We start from the raw sequence: 18,659 nt of genomic DNA on the forward strand, positions 1-18,659 counted from the left end.
CTCCAGCATTACAGAGGGTGTAAGTCAGTCCAGAAGTTGATCTCGCACTGTAATGCTCCTAATCATGGACTTTTCTGGGCGGATGAGGCTAAATCCCCTCTCCTCATACTGTTCGAAGCGTTATTGCTGTAGAAATGTAGTACACAGCCTTACAATAGCAAATCCTCTGGGGGAAAAATAATGATGCAGTTTCCCTTCCTTAAAGGCTTTTCACACTGTGTGACCTTTCTTCATGCACAAAGTGCACATGGACTAAACAGTCACTGTGGGGGGTGGGGGGTTGGTGGAAACAGGCCGCAAAGGCATTGCACCCCGTGTAACAGCCTCTTTGTTCTTGTCGGATTTTAGCTCCTTCCCGGTAATGTAAATGCAATTGCCAACATTTCTGCCACCTCGCCCCCGCCGTTAGTTCTTCTTACGCTGAAGTATGTCAGGAATAACAGTCAAAGAAAAGACCTTCAGGCCAGTGAAATGGAAAGAAGTATCCAGACTGTTACCTTGAAATTAGGGTGAATGCACATTCAGCCCTGACCCAGCAAAGTACTTAAGCTCATGATTAAGTGTTTTGCTTAATATCAGTGGGCTTTTACAGTTAAGCACATATTTCAGTGATTTGCTTAATTGGAGCTATTCCGTTGAGAAATTCTTGTCTTGCAAGAGACAATTCCTTGAAACAAGAAACATGTTAAATCTGTAAACCCCAAATTGTATGTTTTCCCATCTGCTTTTGTCCAGGGATAGGAGGGGAATTGACTTCATATAAAATCAGTGAGACTCCGCAGAGCCCAAGGAGCCTCTCCTGACACTTCCCAGAGCTGGGGGGCCCAAGCCAAAACACGATGATCGTGGTTTGGTTTCAGTGAGCCCCTGGCTGAGGTGGTGGGAAACAGAGGACTACAGAGGGTGTTCCCACACTTCCCTGTGCTGCTCAGCTCCATGGAGACCTGCTCCTCCAAGGATGCACACAGAGCTGGGGGGCAGCTAGATGTGCTCGCAGGAAAGCTGCGGAGTGGCCAAGTAACGTGGTCAACGTGGGTGAGACAAGCCCAGGACAGGAAAGAGAGCAGACATGCGAAGGAATGGTTCACACCTCCTCAGACACGCTATTTACAAACTAGGGGACACCTGGGAGCTGCTGCAACAGCCCCCTGGTGACCACAGCCATGTATGATCCTTTGTCCTCTGGTTCCCACCTGGAGGAGGACAGATCCATGTTCATCTCTCACTTCTCCCCTGAACAAAATGGGAAATTATGTGAAAACAGGAAGATTTGCCAAGTGAGAGGGGGCTCATGGGAGCTTACAAAACAAAGTCACCTTCTCAGATAGCCATTAGGAGAGAATTGCTGCTGAGAGTAATATCAGCACCTGCCTTCCCCAGATTAAGTGTCTTGTCTTCTGGATGCAGTTGCCTTCATTTCCAAGGATGCATGCTTGAACCTTCCCCAAGTGTCCTGTTCTCACTGAGACAGATTTAATGTAAACTGTAGTGTGTTGGTTGCTGTCACTTTTTTTTTTTTCTTTTTCTTTTTGTCTGTGGAATTGTAAAAGCTGCAGTGTGGTTGAATAGGAAGGAGGGAATTTCATCGCTCTGCCTTCTGTAATTCTGCATAGAGACCGCCGTGTCAAACAGCAGCAGGAGCAGTTTTCTGCTGCTGCTGAGGTTAGCTGCCTTTAAAAAAGTGCTTGTGGTTTTTTTTTTTTTTCAAATTGCATCTCACAGTCCATCTGTCCTTGTTATTATTCTAACTGGCATCACAAGTATTATGAGAAACCTGCAAATTATCTTGTGTCCTTAATAAACCTCAAAATTGTAGTAAGAAAACAATTTAAAGCAACGTGTCCCTCTCTATCTATGCATAGAGTTTTCTCACATAGAATATCTATAAGTTCCTGCAAGCTCTTTGCTAGAGCTGGGAACACCTGCAAAACATCTCCGCGATGCTGAAGTCATTTCCTTGGCTGGATTTCTCTCACGGAGTCTGGCTGTTCTATCATCTCAGGCTTAGAAGTAGGGTTAGAAAGTGGCAAACTTCCTTCCTTTGCAGCCAACAGGAAATAAGGGCTGTACCCAGATACGGTGAGATAGTAGAAACCTCAGCAAGTGTTCAGAAGGAAACACTGCTGGGTGTGAAGGGGGGCTTTGACTGATGCAGTAGCAGCCAGACTGGGAGGCAGAAGAGGGAGAGTGGGAAGGATGTATTGACTGAAGCCCAGCTAACACTTCTAGACAGTCTTTTAAGGAGGAGAGCAAAAGTCAGTGGAGATTCTATGGATTTGCTGTGGGTGACAAAAGTACAGCCAATGCCAGAGCCCACCAACCCATCTGACTGGCGCCCAGCCTTCTCTGTCCAGCTCTGCTGGGTTCCCACAGGTGGGCACACCCCAGTGAGGCTAAAGGAGCCAACTTGATTCCTCCCACTGCTAATTGCAAATCTGGGGATTTTTCTCCAGCAGTTCTTACACTACTAGGTCTTTATTCTGCTGAATTCCCACCGATTTTTGATACTTGCGACCATTTTTTTTTTTTTGGCTTTTGCAGCCTTTATGCCGCAGCTGGGATGGTACGTCCTGCTCAGCATCTGCAGGCAGTCAAAGCAGCCCACACATTTCAGAGCATGAGAAGACTCTTCCCAGGCCACCTTCATCTCCCTGAGGGCATTTAATGCTCCTCAAAGCCACCGATTAAAATCTCACCATCCCACCTGTCCGAAGCAGTTAAACAGCCCTTTTGTCTTTTGTGCACAAAGGCTGTCACATCTCCCATGAAAACCCCACCTGCTTTTTTGTAGCATGTTGGTTGTCCCCTTCACCTGGACACCGACCACCAGCACCAGACAAAAATCCTCACTGACTGCAATGTGGACCTCTTGAAAGTGTCATTTGGCACTGCACATTCAATCTAGCATGACGTTCACTACCTAAGAACAAGGGAAAGGAATTTTGCTCTATGTGAATTAGGGGAAGCTGGCTTCCCTGGGAGAACTGTACATGCAAAGCAGGGAGCAAAGCGTGGCCAGAGAGAAGCTCCGTCGCAAAGCCTCAGTGTTGAACCATTCACAGCTCTGCAGCCCCAGCTTGAAATACCTGCTCCAGTTGAAAGGCTTTCTGTAAGAAGGGAGATGGTTGCATCTACCTGCTCGGAAAGGAGAGGGAGCAGATATGGAGAAGGCATGACTGTACAACCTGGGGACTGTGCTTGGCTCTTGGCTCTGCCGTACACATGTCAGGTGAGCAGGGGCAAATCAGTGGATTTGTTTGTGCCTCAGTTTGCCTTCTCGACACTGGCAGTGATGATGCAGTTGATTTTCTTCTTCCTGGAGTGTTTTGGAGCGTATGGGCTGCAAGGTCCCTTGCGATGAGTCATATCTGTATCCTGCACAGCACTCAATTTCTCAGGTTTGTTTTGGCTCTTTGAAGCTGAACAGCTATAGTAACAGTCCTGCAGTGCTTTGATTTTTGACAATACTTTCCTGTTATATGATGGCTGCAAAAGTCCACTGGGTCTTGAATTTCAGCTACTCTTCCTGCTGTGCTGACCATGTCAGAAATCAGTGTATTTTACCCTGTCTTCAAACCTGAGTTACAGTGGGGGAGAGGGCAGGAAGCCTCCCCGGACAAATGTTTTCTGCATTGACTGTATTTCCCTTTTGGGGACGGGGCAGGCAGCTCCCTCCTGCTCTCATTGTAAACACATGAAAAGAGAGGAACCGCCACCCGGGTCGGAGCAAAGGGCTGTGTCGCCCGATATCCTGCCGCTGACAGTAGCCAGCAGCAGATGCTGAGGGAAAGGTAAAAGCATCTGGGCTGTATAGAGGTATCCTTCCCCAGCTCTATCCACCCAGCTTTAGCAGGCAGCAGTTTAGGAAATTTCTGCTCTGGAGGACGCATTCGGCACCTTGTTGTGAAGCCCAGATGAGCAGGTCTTCCTCGCTGCTTCTTCACGGAGGAAGTCTGGCCGTGGAAAGTCTGGTGACTGATACCAGCTTCCCCCAGGGGCAGGTAAATTAGACATATTCCAGGCCATATACTGTCCCCTCTTGAATTGTCCTGGCTCCTCTGGGGACATATCCATTTATAGCAGCCAGGGATTTGGGCTGCAGTGCCTTTTTATTAGGAATAGACCTTGCCACCTTTTGTCAATTGCTCTGTGCCACGGGCAGGGGCTGGTTCAGCCTGCTGAGGTTCACAAGCTGCGGGAACATGAAAAGAGCCTTTCTCTGGCAAAACTTGATTTAGCCCAATCAGTATTAGGGACATTGTTCAGGAATGGTAGGATTTATGGTCTTAATTTGAAGACCAGACTTAGCTGGTCAATGGGATGGTTTCTGGTCTCGCAATCAATGGAGTTGAAAAGCTAGGTAACAAAGGCACTATCTTTTTTTTTTTTTTCTAATTTGAAATTTTATTCCTTTTTTTTTTTTTTTTTAATCAAGAAGATCCACATTTCTGCACTGAATCCCTCCCTGGAAGACTAGAGCCAGTCATATTCTTGATTCCAGTCCAGCATTTAAGGGCTGTCTTTCCTCAAGTAACTTCAGCCCTTTAAGCATTTCGCTTTCTGTGCTGCCTCTCCCTGCCCTGTCTGCTGGGCCGAAGGTTACACAGCTCATCATCTTCCTTGCCGTCAGTAAGGGTTTGTTGGAAGGTTTTGTTATCCATGTGCTAGGGTTGTCAGGGAGTAACAAACTCCCCTCAAAACTCCTGGTGCTTGGGCTAACGCTTCTCCTAGTTGCTCTACCAAGAGAGCTCCAGTGCCTCCTAGGCTGCTGCATGATGGCTTCTCTCCAAAACACTTTAAATATTCACTCAAGGGAAAAAAAAAAAAAATCATTTGTGGTGCTATGACATCACAGTGGAGACCACAGACAGTCATGCCAAGAACCACTTAGGAAAATAATAAAAAGAAGTTATATCTGAAAGAGCAACCAACCAACTGCCTTAATATTTGTGGAAGATGGGTGACTAAACATCTCCAGTCTGGTCACTGAGGGATACCTCGGGACCAGGGTGAGCCGCAGGCTGTGTGCCAGCGGGGAGCCAGACCTGCAGGTCCCACATCTCCACCTTCCCATCTTTCCAGGCTGCAGAGAATTTGGTTAAGCAGCAGTTTCCCAAAAAGAACATGCCCGACATGAGCAAACCTCTGCAGTGTCACCTCCTGTGTGACTTTTTGCTGGGGACACTGAAAGGGTTCCAGGGGTGGGTAGTTCCTGGACCATCCAAAAGCAGTCCTATGTGTTAGTATGTGTTTTTCCTACCCGATAATGTCGTGCAAAGTGTATGTGATTGATTAGCATCTGGGAAAATAAACAGAGCATCACACCTTCTCAAAATGTTGCTGTCAAAATACTTAGTCATACATTTATTTTGTTAAAATAAACTATGTACAATAGACGATATTAATGTGCAGTTACAATATACAATAATTACATGTTTAAAAGAGGCTAAGCAAAAGAATACAGAATCATGTGCTGTAAATAGGAAACTAATACTGTTTACATGATTTTTAAACTATGAAAACATAATTGCTGGAAAACTGAGTTTCCTTGGTTTGAAATTTTATTGCTTTGACATGAATTCTGAAGATTTGGGTAGTATTTGAAAAAAGATATATCACTCAAAAGTCAGACATAATGTTTTAGTACTCATCCTTTGGTTTTACCAGCCCCATACTCCAGTGATATTGCACACAGCAACTTTTAAGAGAGAAAAATTCAGTTGCACACATCAAGTAAATAACAACTTCTTAACCTGGTAAGAACTGACTGATGTGTTCGGTCCCGATTTGTGCTGAGGTCATTACATCTGCTTCACAAACAAACTCAATTAGAGTAACTTGTTGCACTGTTACTTTAAATATTGCTGAAGTAATATGCAAAAAGAAAGGAGAGAAATTTTCTTGTCTTTGTGTTCTCAGGGGAGCAGAGAATCTCTTTGCAGTGAAATGCGGGTATTTGGCAAGTGCATCAACATCATAAAAGATTTAACTGTACTCAGTTATCCTTGCACTCGAGGACAGTCTGGCCCATCTCTCTGCTCCTGTTTGCAGCCTTCTTTGATGCCCTCCCAGTCTCAAGGTGCTGCTGAGCCCCAGTTATCCTGGTGTGACTCCACGGAGGCACTTCTGAGCCCTTTGGCCGGGCTCACGCCATACTTGCTGGGCAGCATGGGCACCGTGCTACGCCTTGCTCTGTAGCATTTCCAACCTGGCGGTGTGGGCTCACCACCTTAGATCACTTCTGCTCATAAGCGAAGAAGACTTTGCCAGTGTCTTTCCCCTCTCACATAGCGTTATGTTATTGCTTATTAATGAATTAATATTTACAAGTTTGCAGAAAGTTTGGGCTCATTTACTCCACACTGACAAGGCAGTTCAGTGCCTGCCAGTTCTGTAATGCAGTTAGAGCAGCTGCCTGTTTTGGGGAAAAGTGTTGGGAGAGAAGATAAGACGGTGATACTATGGATATGGCTTACATCCAAACTACTTTGACAGACATCAGACAAAAACTTCTACGTTATCAGTACAAATAACTGTTGTGCTGGAAGATCTGGAAACTGTAGACAGATGACAACTGTTTACTCTGAATTCATTAACCTCTGATCAACGTCAAAATTCACCAGAGTTGATATCAGCGAGAGCTCAAACTGATCTTTGGCAAAACCAAATGCAAAATTAAATCTGGCATCCTGAATGGGATGAGATCAAATTAAGTGACAGCAATGAGTGCAGTGTCCAACTCAGCAAAGATACCCGTTTGTCTTGAATGTTACGCTGTTAATGTAATCATTTTCATCTTCAGCCTCAGTAGTGTTTGAAAAGAGGAGTTACAAATCCAGTTTCCAAAGCTCAAGCTAAAGATCAGATCAGCAAAATCTCCAGGTGCCTAACTTCTTTCAGGAGTCCACAACCAGCAGCCAAAAGGTAGAAGAGATTCTTGGACCTGGCTCGGTGTATCTGTGTGCTCAAAGGTTGGTCAGCCACAACAAAGGGCAGAAAAGGAGGAAATGTAGACTCTGAAATGCTTTCCACATTAGTCATGTGTGGACCCCATTGAAATTTTCCATTGTCTTCACAAGAATTGAAATGAAGCCAACATACGGCATCTTTGAAAATCCCACCCTAAAATTATAGTTAGAAGCAGCAGCCAAACACTGCATTATGGTCTGCATGTTCTGGAAGGAGGGGTGGGGATCATCCTCAGAGTTATTTTTGTTAACATATTTCCTAAGTTAAAGAGATTTTTCACCATTGACAGCAATTCATATGATTTTTGCTTTTTGCTCTGTGATATATGGATTTGTGAACTCTTACAACGAGGTTCTGGCTCTTTTTGCTGTTCTGGTGGGGTTCCTGGAACTCCCCAGGAAAAAGATATTCTTGTTCACATGGTTCTGAAAGCTTTAACTGAAACAAAACAAAAAAAAAGAGAATTTGAAGATTTTTTTCATCCTAGTTATTGGTGTCCCCTTAACATCTGAAAATAAAATTTAAGTTTTAGGATCAAACTGTCATAATTGCCAATTATGTCCTGGGCCCTGATTTTGCAGCTCTGCCCCAGAGCAGAAGTGTCGATGCTATTCTATTGCATTCATTACTTCTAATTGGTGTTTTTGTCCCAACTTTTTGATGCAAAATATTTCTATTCATGTTTTGTTTTGATAGGTGAAGACAGCTGAGATCACAAGCCACTACCAAAATCAGTGGGAGGTTTTTTCCTGCTTTCAGAGGGTCTTTGTTCACTAAGAGAAAAATAAACATTTATAGTAGAAATTTGTCTTCATTTTTACGTAGAGCTCAAGTTATCTGACATAGCTCACTCCATGCCCACCTCCTGTCACAGCAGATGCTCCTCCCGTCCTATACAATTGTCAACCAAGAAAAGGTTCTGTTATTTCCAGATATATATTTTTTTAATGTAGGATAAAATGTGCCACAAATCCTCTTCAGGGAAAAGGAAAATACGGGGAGAAAGGCGTATGCAGCAAGATTCCTGCATTCTACCTGTTTATTGAACAAATGTTCCCTGAGCCAACATGAGCGTATGTTGATTGCTTTGCTGGAGAAGACAAATATGCTTTTAAACGAGCCTGGCTTGAGACAGATTGATATCATTGCAATTTATTTTTAATCCAGATGAAGTTTCAGTATGGTGAATCAAGAGGTATTTGCTGTGCCACTTGGGGAAAAGAGCTACAGAAAAGGTCAGAGGCTGTAAGCCAGCTGTGTAAGCAAACGGGCATCTTTCATGTCTGAATTAGAGGGACGTTTCTGTAAGGACATGGCAGCTTGCATGGTGAAAATACATCTGCTAGACGCATATAATTGGTGTAACTGGCCACTGTATCACTTGCTGCGTATGAGGTTGGGTGTGATGAAGGGAGGCAGCAATAGAAGTTGTTTGCAAGAACATCTGCAACCTTTTCCAAGCTCCTGTAAAAGGTTCTCAAATTAGGTCTCTGGAATCTTGGGACAATATCTTGGATGAGATCTTGACACTTTGCTGTCAATGGGAAGTGAAGCCCATGCATCCTTGTCAACAGTCACTGGTAGTGAAATGTTTGTTCCCTGTTGCTCTGTTTGCTACAGTGATTTTCCCACCCTCGGGTGGGTTTTTAGCCACTTCCCTAGAGTTGCGTTGCTGGGATTGTTTCTGGGGGAGTCCTGTTTGGTTTGTGTAGCGGCAAGCCCAAGGCTTGTCTCCTTTCCCAACTCATTTCTTAGTTCTTCCCTACCTCAGAGGTGGCAGATACCAGACAGGTTGTGGTACCGAGCACAACAGAACACCAGGTGATTTGTACAGTGTATGGGGAATGGGAAATCACTGCTTTTTGGGGGGGACAGGGCACCAATACTAGAGCAGTTAGAAGAGATTTTGTTGTATCTTAACTACAAGGGCAGGTCACCAATGGCCATATTCAGCCTCCCTCATTTACACGAGCAGTATCATTGGGATTGAATGAGACACGAGGAAGCTGGAGACAATTCCTTGTGAAGTAAGATGCTCTTCAGTATGAGGGAGACTGACAAAATCCATCCCTTAATAAAAGTATTTGGCATAGCTTTATTGCAGATTAAGATGCAGCGCTAGATTTAATTCTGTGTTTATTTTGAACTGAAGCAGTGCTTTGAAAGAGAAAAAAGGTGAGAAATATTAATGATGGCTGCTGAAATAATTGTTTTGATTGTCATGCTGGACTCAGAGTGAATGTTGCAGTTCCCACTAGGAAGAAGAAGATTTGCAACAGGACCCAGCACATGTGGAAGTTGAGGGAAAAATTCACATTATGCCTAATTCAAGGCAATGCGAGGCAAGAGCTTGTAGTTGGTTGTTCTACATGAGCTACATACTGTAATAGCAGATATTTACAGGGCAGTGAGAGAAGGTCTGGGAGCGTTTGGTACATAGGACAACCAGGGGGAGCTCATCTGGAGAACTGCTGTCCACCACTCCTCGAGGATATAAGTACATGGGACTTACACCTGGTTGAACAAATGCTCCTGGATGGACCTGTGTGGGGTTAGAGCCTTGTTTCTGCATTCTCCCCAACTTTTCTGAGCTCTGGGTGGCACAGGACAAACTGTGGAAATCTTTGTGAGGCCTCCTTCAGGTCATGCTGGAAGTGGTGATATAGCACAGGATTGCCCCAGTTCCACTGGCCTGGTGTTTTAGCAGTTCTCTGAAGGGCAGAGGCATCTGTAGGTTGTTTTAATGTGATAAAAACTCTCGAATGTCTTGAGATATCTCTCTAATACCTAATATCTTTAATATCTCCTTGCAGGAGTTGGCATGAAAACCCTTTGGGAGCTCCGTTTGAAACTACAGCTTCAGGTTAACAACTCCTGGTAGAACATTAAGGTTTCAGAAGAGGCCAAAGGAGATGGCTTTTACAGGATCTAGCAGATTTCTTGTAAATTGTCAGTGCTTTTGAAATGATAGCAGACTATTAGCAAAGGCAGCTCTGTCAGGAAAGGTTTTGACATTAATTGCATTAAGAGGACACTGTCAAATAGGTTCCCGGGATGGTTTACAGCCTTTATGACTCTCCTAACCACGTTCCTTTGACGGTGAAGTTAGGGTCTGATTTCTAGCTCATCTTACAGTGAGAATTTCACCTGGCAGTCCTTTATTGATTTTCTTTTCTTGTTACTAATGGTGCTTGAAAATAACTTGCAGTTTGTATCTGTTGCCTTATGCCTGCGCTTGCACTGTGCCTGGTGTTTTGAAATTTCTGGAAATAAGCTTTGCTGCCTGTTCACACACCATCTGTTGGCTTTTAGAAAAGGTATTAGGTATGACTTGCTAGATAGTCAATGACCCTCCTTACATCTTCCTACAATCCCTTTCTAAAGCCCATTGGCCTGTGCTATTCCTGCCTCCCCAAAATAATAGTGTAACAGGGCAGACCCTTGAGTAAGTGCCACATTGCATGGATAAGTGTGTGTACATTACCTAACACAGGAATAATGTTTATGGGACCTGCATTAACCATGGCTATTTTAAAAACATTTATTTTTGTTGGAAGAGAAATCAAAAACAAATGGAGTGCAGAGGCCATTTCTCAGTGGATTGTGACCACCCTCCCTCCCTTGCAGCTCCCACATGTCAAATTTTGGTCACAGTCATCTTGAAAAACTTGAAATTTTGCTGCCTCACAAACTTGATGTGCTTGGTTTTGTAAGTGCAAATAAAATCCTGATTAGTCTTAACATTTTTTGGATGCATATTAATACTTTTGTATCTGCTTTCACTGCTATGCAATGATTTGTGCAGGGTGCTGCAGTTTAATACGTTAGCACAGTAGCATTTTAGTTTCTACATCACCATATATTTTTCATTAATTTTCCTCGAACCACTGCAGTTATGTTAATGCTACAGCTTCCTATTTGATTTTTGATTTTATATGCCTATCCTATGCCATCCCATTAGCATTAATAGACACCCCTGACACTCGGTGGCACACAAAAATATCATTTGATTATTTGTGGCTTTATCTGATGCATGCCGGGAATGCTATATTGCACTTTTCCAGTGTGCTCATTATCTTATGATGAGCTCAGCTGTCAGTCTGGATTTCTATTTCCTCTATTTTCTGAAGCTCTAAGAATATCTGGCAGCCCCAACCTGAGTGTTTGCATTGCACTTCAGCTAAAACAGACTTCACTTACTTTAACCAGAGAATTCTATATAGGCTAGCACTCTACAGCAACCTACACGCGCTAAAACAAAGTAATAATCCTATTTTATTTCCACCGAAGTAAATGGCAGTACAGCGAAGCTCTAATTTTCTCTGAAATCTGAATCTGTTGAAAGCTTTTTTTTTTTTTTTCTTTTTTGGTTTCAGTGGACTTCTAGTCATGTTGTAAGCCAACACACATTCCCTAAATACTTATTTATTTAGTCCACTCCTGGTTTTCCTCATACTCCCCTAATATCTCATTACATGTCACAGTTCAGCTGATTGCCAGCGCCCCAGCTGTGCCAATACTCACTGCTCTGCCCGGGGATGGCAACACAGCCTCTGCGGCACGACACGAGCCCCTTCACCGGGCTTCAGCACTGCCCTCCCTCGGAGCTGTGCTTTATCAGCCAGTCCATTCGAAGCAAATGTCTGGGACATAACAAAACCCAATATAAAATATGCACAAAGAATGCCAGCAGTGAGGAAGTCTTTCTTTTGCCTGTCTTTGATTTAGCACACCTCTGTCTTCATCCATGCTTATGTGCAGCAGGAAAGAGATGATGAGTGAAAGCTGGCTGGGTAACAGCAACAAGGCATTTGCCTCGAATTTGATCACTTTTGTCGGAGCGAACAGTTGATTTCTACCTGGAAACATTTTGGGTTGTCGGAGCTGGTTTCTGTAGGTGTCCATGGTAAATTGAATTTGTGCTAAAGAAGGAGCTTGGATCCGTAAGCCTCGATGACTGCAGGATTAGGCACTGCATCCTGCTTCTTCCCTTCTCTGCGCCAAGGGTGCAGTTCCTGGAGTCCTGCTGAAGTCGCTAATTGCTCAGAGTAACACCGGGTCTATAATTCATCACTAATCACGAGAGTTTTTCTGGCTGCGTGTGTGTCCTCAGCCACACTACTGTGCTGCAGAAGAGGAGTGGGCTGGCAGCGGCCTGGAGTGGGGCGCGGGGGGGCACAGGGCGCGTGTCCCCGGGATGGGAGGGTGCACTGTTGTTACTTGCTTACTCCTAGCACTTCTGGAAATGCTGACTACAGACACTGCTTTTGCAAGGAGTTACATCCGAGGTTTTCAAATCTATATTTGCTGGCACTGGGACTTTCCGCTTGGGGAATGAAATCCATAACCAGACAGTCTCATGGCATTGCCAGGGTACCCGAAGGCGGATGCAAGTAACGAGACGCCCTTCGAGTTCACCTCTGAGCGTCTGTGTTGCTGTGATGTGCAAAAGTACAGGCTCCCTGGAGAGGCTTTAGCGAAAAGGCATGCTTTCTTCAATGGCAAAGAGAGCCAACAGGCCAGCTTCTCTTCTCTGAAGGGCTGCGCTTCCCATCTCTGCGCTCTCGGCTGCAGCCCGTCGCCTGCCGCTCGTCTGAAAGTTCACTCCTGAGGACTGCAGCCACGTTGCAACTTACACAGCACTCACGGCAACGAAGATGGAAAAATGGGAGCAAACAAAGAAGAAATGAATGGGAGAAGGGAGACTACAATAAATCAACGTGTTTACAACTCCACTTTGATGAGATTTCTTACATGAGATACTGCATTAAAAAAATAATATATAATTTTTAAGGCAATCAGATCACCTTAAAGCACTGGAAGTCAGTATGACCTTTGGCTTTTTGTTTTTGCTATTTTTGTCTGCTGGGTGAGATGTAGAAATCCAGCTGATCTATAAGGTAAATTTTCAGTTGCCATGGCAATGTGTCTCGCTCATGTTCTCAGTTTGGAAGGGAGATTGTTCCACGCTGCTATTTCACGTCCAGGGCAATGTTCTTTGGTGGCAGAATTTCTTTGTGTCAGTACATTAATGCTACAACTCTGTTCTTCCTTTCCCAGCTTATGGAAACATGGCTCAGCGTGAACATTCCCCTGTAAAAATACAGCTATTTGCATTTTTTTGTTGTAAGAACATTCCTTAAGTCTGGAGGTAAGTGTTGATCCATTTTGATAGCTTGGGTGCAGCAACATCCTGACGCTGTGAAGTTTCACCATTAAGTGAAAACAAACTGGAATCACTCCATCTTTGCTTCCATGTGGTCTGAACAAACTACAGTATATCTTGAACCAGCGAGTCTTATAAAAGAAGAGTAATTTAGAAGTATGTCCTACCTATAGCTTACATATTAGATTTCTACAGATCTCCATGTGCTCTCAGTCAATTCAGATTCAATTTCTAAGTACTGCAAATTCCTAATTTTGATCAGTTCTTGCTTAAGGCCATAAATGGAGTTGCTTTTGTTTCTTTTACCACCTTTAGTTCTTTGTTTTTCCACACGGCACCTTCACCCCATTCCTAAGGTGAGGAGTCAAGCAGGATCAGGCATCCTGGTTTCTGTTGGCTCAGTGCAGCCTGCAGTAGTGGGAGCAGGCTGCATACAACTCTGGAGGGTTAGGAAAGCACATAGACATGAGTTGGCCTAGTGTGATACAGCTTGGAGGTTTCACAGAACGGAGGGCTCCTATATTTGGGTAAGAAGGACCCCTTTCTGGTCATGTTCCCCATTTCAGTTGCATGTGACCTTCATTGCCTTTCTAACCTGCTTGGTTTCATTGAACTCATCTCACTTTTCTTTCCAAGTGACTTCACACAAGGGTGCAGCAGCGGTGGCACTTTGCACAACGCTTCTTCTTCTTCTTGGGGTGGAAAATAGTCAGGATGGCTTCATCGAAGACAGTCTTAAGGCCTTTCTGCGTGAGGGCTGAGCATTCCAGATAGCACTGTGCTCCAATCTGAAAGAGAGGAGAGAAAATGTGAGTACCCACTGCTGGGAGAGACAGAGCGACCCTGTTCCATCAACATTTTACATGTCCTGACACGGAGGGAAGCCCAGACCTTTAGAAAGGGGGTCAGGTCTTTGCTGTGTTTTGTATCTGGCTGCCTATAGGATTAAGCAACAAGCTCGGATGGTCATCCTGAGCGAGGGAGCAGGGCTGAGCACCAACACGAGTATCTCACCACAGGGGGTTAACGGGGAGCTGAAATTCTCTGTACGACCCTCCAGAGAGAGGGGGACTGCACCCAGGTTGAGTGCTGGACCAGGAGCTTGGCCTCCCAACTGTGCAGCTGGGGAGGGTTTCAAGGAGATGACGGGTTGTTAGCTGAACCCCTTCATATACTTGGCTCTTCTGCCCCGACCTGTCACTCTTGTGTCCTGCCTCCTGCAACATCAGGGAGCTGCTACCTGGAGGAGGGCTTCCAGCTGGCATCCGGGAACTGGGAAGCATCATCTCGAGATGCAAGTCTCCTGGGCATGCTGGTATGACACAAACACACACAGGGGCCTGGGAAAGCAGTCTCAGCTTATTCAGCAACCTTGTTGCTTACTCAGCTTCTTCTGCTAATGGATGCTTTCGCTCGCCTTTGAAGGCAAAAGCCTCTAACAGCCCCTGCCGCATATGAGGTGGAAATGGCTAGGGTCCAGATGCCTGAATCTCAGGGCTTGGGGAGGGCTTTTATCCCCCTATCTTCTCGGAGGAAGGTGCAATAGCTCAGAAACTTCAGGAGCTCCCTCTCTCCTGCTTGAAGTGCAACGGATAAGTGAGAATCAATTTGTCTGTGCTTTTGTAAAGGACAGGGACGAGTTTGGAAGGAGGTGACTGCAGAGAGGGGTTTGCCGCGTGCACCTTCTGGCAGAAGCCTGAACAAGAAACACTTTACAGGTAAAGTAGGCAGTAAAATTTGCCCATTTGCCACCTGCTGCCCTGTGTACCTTGCTGCTTTGCTTAGAGGTCAATAGGGTATTGCAGCAGAACAGCAGGCTGAGGAGCCACAGCCTGTGCCTGGGTCCAGCCTGTTTGAACAGAGGCTTTAATCTCTGGCTGGGACCAACCAATGCGCCCTGGAGGAGTTCACCTTCAATGGAACAAACCCAATGGAAAGCTGCGATCAATCGATTTCATGGGACTTCAGAAAAAGCTATTACCTCCTTCGCTAGCTTCACTCCGTGCTCGTAGGTGAGTGGTTTCTCCTTCATGTAAAGCAGCCGAGCCAAAGTTTTGGGATCATCCCGGAGATCAATCTAGTAGAAAATACACAAACCTTGTGCTGAGTACCACCTCGCTGTAATTCTTGAGGCAGATATACATAGCTTTACAAACCCACAGTCATGTCCTTGCATAAGGGCATCTGTCCCCCCGGCCTCAGAGGATACTTCAGAAATCAGTTGCACATATATTTTCCTTTTTGGTTCTTTTTGTTTTTTTTTTCCCTTCTGTTTAACATGAATTAGTTCTCACTGATGGGTTTTTGGGCCACAGCTCAGATATCTGTGGTAAAGTAAAGATGTGGTTTAGTGGAAGCCTGAGCCACACTGGAAGGGGAGGCTGCAGCGACCCTGCACTGCATCACCCGAAAAACACCCTGACAGGCCAGACAGACACAGCTCAGTCTGACTTACTTGAAATAAAATCCTTTGTTTCCATGGAAAACATCAAAGTGAAGCATCCTGGCATTTCAAACCCATCCATTTTCAGAGCGTGTGATCCAAAGGGTAATACTTCTATTTTAAAATGGGTGTCTTAGATTATTCCAGTGGGGAAAACAAAGCCAGTGTTTGAATGATTGGACTTTCCTACGGCATGAAGATTTTGGTTTTGACCAGAATTTGATCTGTTTCTCTAACTTGGCTTAGGTTGCTGTCCGGTGTTCGGACATTTTCCAGACAGTTGTATCCCTACTTCTCACAATCTCTAGTCACTCTGTATCTTGGAAGCAAAACCCATATTTAAGGCATTTTTATTTGATGGATAGATTCATAGATTTTAAGGTCAAAATAAAGTGGTTTGATGGTTTAGTCTAATTTCCACTATAACACAAGCAGAACAGCAAGTCACTAATTGCAATGTTGATGTAAAGCATGAGGGAGGCTATTTCCTTCCCATGTCTCTAAGACATTTGGTTCATTATTCCTACTCTTAAAATTTATTTTGAAGTTTAGCTTCTACTTCTAACCACAGACTTTGATGGTTTTTTTTTCCCCTCACTAAAGGCCTGTCAGAAATCTTTTCTCCCTATAGATATTTATGCCTTGTTGCCACCTTAATATACATTTCGATAAAAAGATGGGATACGTTTTGCCAGTCGTGACTAGCATGATGGGACATCTGCATGTTGATTTCCACTACCAGTCCCTGAGGTTTCCTCCAATGGGGAAGTCTGGATGCATTTCACATAAGAAATTAAATAGGAAACATTTCCAGAGAGCTCAGCCTTGTTGCCACTCCTGGGGTGGAGTAGGAGCCCCCTTGCCCTGAAGACCCCCACGATGGCCAACAGTGCCCCAGAGGAGCATTACCTGTGTTCCTATGAGGACGTAAGGCACATTGGGCATGCAGACTTTCAGCTCAGGCACCCACTCCTCCTGGACATTGTGGTACGAGGCAGGGTTCACCACTGAGAAGCAGATCAAGAACACATCTGTGTTGGGGTAGGACAGGGGTCTCAGCTGGTTGTAGTCCTCCTGCCAGGGAGAAAACAGCAAGTGTGTTATAGAGTGGGGGATAACTGCAGATGAGGGCATCATGCTGCCTCTTGATGACCTGCTCAACACTGTCCCTCCGTGCTCATGCACGCCAATAACCTCCGGGGAGCTGCTGGGGGGAAATCAGCCCTCACGGGCCAGGGGTGCTGTTTTGTCAGTATGTTTACCCAAAAAAGCTAATGCATTTTGTCTGTGTCTGTATCATCCGTGGTGATGCTGGTGTACAGGGTAAGGCTAAACAGTGGCCATCACTGGTGGTGTCATAAAAATTGGTCTTGAGGCTGTGCGTACCAGCCTCAGGCCTCCGGCAATGGGATACCATCCTGGGAAGCATTATTTGACTGTCACCGCTAGCTAATATTTCCTGATGACACACATCTCTAGAGGCTTTTCTGTTAATATTATGGGCTTTCTATTCCCCAGTAGGCATTATAGACATGACCGTATACAACAGATATAGGTCTCCAGGCTATTTGGTGCCATTGCATGGTACATAGTGTCAGTCAGCAGAAGACACTGGTCTTGAAAGCACAAAACAGATCAAATCCAGTCTGCAGTGGCTGGGTAAATCACTGGAGGTGATTTAGTGTTTCCACAGGCCCTGGACTGGGGAAGGAGAGGTGTCTTCTCTTTGTGCTAGTTGTGAAGAGGGTAAATTTTCAAACAGCTCAAAGCGCAGCTGTGTCACGTCGAGAGCTGGCTTTCATAAGCTGGCTTCAATGAAGAATTTGAGTCTGTTTTCAAGCTTGAGATGTTGAGAGCAAGCAGAGGTTTTTGCAAGCCGTGTGAAAGGGATAGGCTGTCTCTTTCTGATAGTGAGAGCATATGTAGCTGTGTCTGCCGGGTACTTTTCAATGAAACCTGTTAGAAAATTTCAGTGCAATGAAACAGATGCTTTTAGAGGGGATACACCTGTTCTTGAAGACTTTTTTTTTTGGGGTGCAGCATTAAAAAAGGGGAAAGAAACACAAAGTTGGAGTGTGGGAAATGATAACACGTGTTGCTGTCAAGCCTGACTGAGACCTAGTTCGTTAGTTTATAGTTTCTGCATTCTGTGCAAGCGTCAGATCTCTGCGGTAGGGTTACTTTTGGTTGTAACTGTATGAAAACTCAACTGATGCAATTTTGCTTTGCAGATATTGAAATAGTTAGTAACTCAATGAAAAGGGGTGGTGGGGGGAAAGATATCCAGGCACTGTTACTCAGACTTGATAACATTTATTTGAGGTGGGGAAAATCCGCATTAGGGGCAGGAGCAATGCAACAGCAGTCTATCCTGCAGGACAAACGGATGCAGGACTGTATCACTGTGTGCCCAGATTAGACGGTGTCTTAATTCAGCCTTGATTCTGTCTTGCTTTGATTGCGTCAACAGATGAGTGGGCTTAATTATGAGTTGAGACTGGTAAATCTTTCTGAAGTCTTTTGTTCATTGAGTATGCAGTGATAAAATGACCCAGGCTACTTCAGAATCAACACTAGTTTCTGAAAAATACTAATGAATTATGTAAAAACAGGCCGCTCCAACCTTTCCTAAACAAACAAAAAAAATTATTTATTTTGAAAGGAAGTATGAGGCCAAATTTAGCTCCGTTTCATTAAAACGAAGTTTAAAGAAACATCCTAAACCACAAACAAAATGTTTTGTTGCGTCTAACTGAATGTTCATTGTCCCCAACCCACTTCAACAGGAAGAGTAAATTCCCAGTTACCACCTCCAGCCCCACAGCAACAGTATTTGGGGTAAAGCCAGAGTAGTTGTCAGCTGACCTTTCTCTTTCCAGTGTCATAGAAAGTATTGATCTGAAGAAGGATTTACAAGGTAAGAGGAGGTGTTTCGACATAGCACCCCCCCAAGAAAGAGTGGATTCCCCATGTTCAAGGAATGGCGTGAAAAAAAACCTCAGAGACGTTTGTGGGAACATCAGTGACACGGGCCACGAAGAAGCAAAGTCAATGGGAGGATATTTATTTGAGGCTCTGGAG

General features: G+C 44.7%; 1 protein-coding gene across 3 annotated transcripts in view; it reads right to left on the reverse strand.

The window, feature by feature from the left end:
* Positions 1–5,337: 5,337 nt before the first annotated feature.
* RHOJ (ras homolog family member J) overlaps positions 5,338–18,659 on the reverse strand; it is a 64,688-nt gene continuing 51,366 nt past the window's right edge. The window contains exons 3-6 of one of the 3 annotated variants that reach the window (XR_008466218.1): positions 16,488–16,652; positions 15,117–15,212; positions 11,829–13,923; positions 5,338–7,407 (exon numbers count right to left, since the gene is read on the reverse strand). Coding sequence is in view for 1 of the 3 variants with exons in the window: in XM_054200263.1 (XP_054056238.1) it covers positions 13,777–13,923; positions 15,117–15,212; positions 16,488–16,652 (408 nt within the window). In the remaining 2 variants the exon portion in view is untranslated. Of the gene's footprint in view, positions 13,924–15,116; positions 15,213–16,487; positions 16,653–18,659 lie in introns of all 3 variants that reach the window. The other 2 variants (XR_008466217.1, XM_054200263.1) reach the window with 2 other exon arrangements.

This window comes from Rissa tridactyla, chromosome 4, assembly GCF_028500815.1.
Source record: "Rissa tridactyla isolate bRisTri1 chromosome 4, bRisTri1.patW.cur.20221130, whole genome shotgun sequence".
In the NCBI taxonomy this organism is placed as follows: Eukaryota; Metazoa; Chordata; class Aves; order Charadriiformes; family Laridae; genus Rissa; species Rissa tridactyla.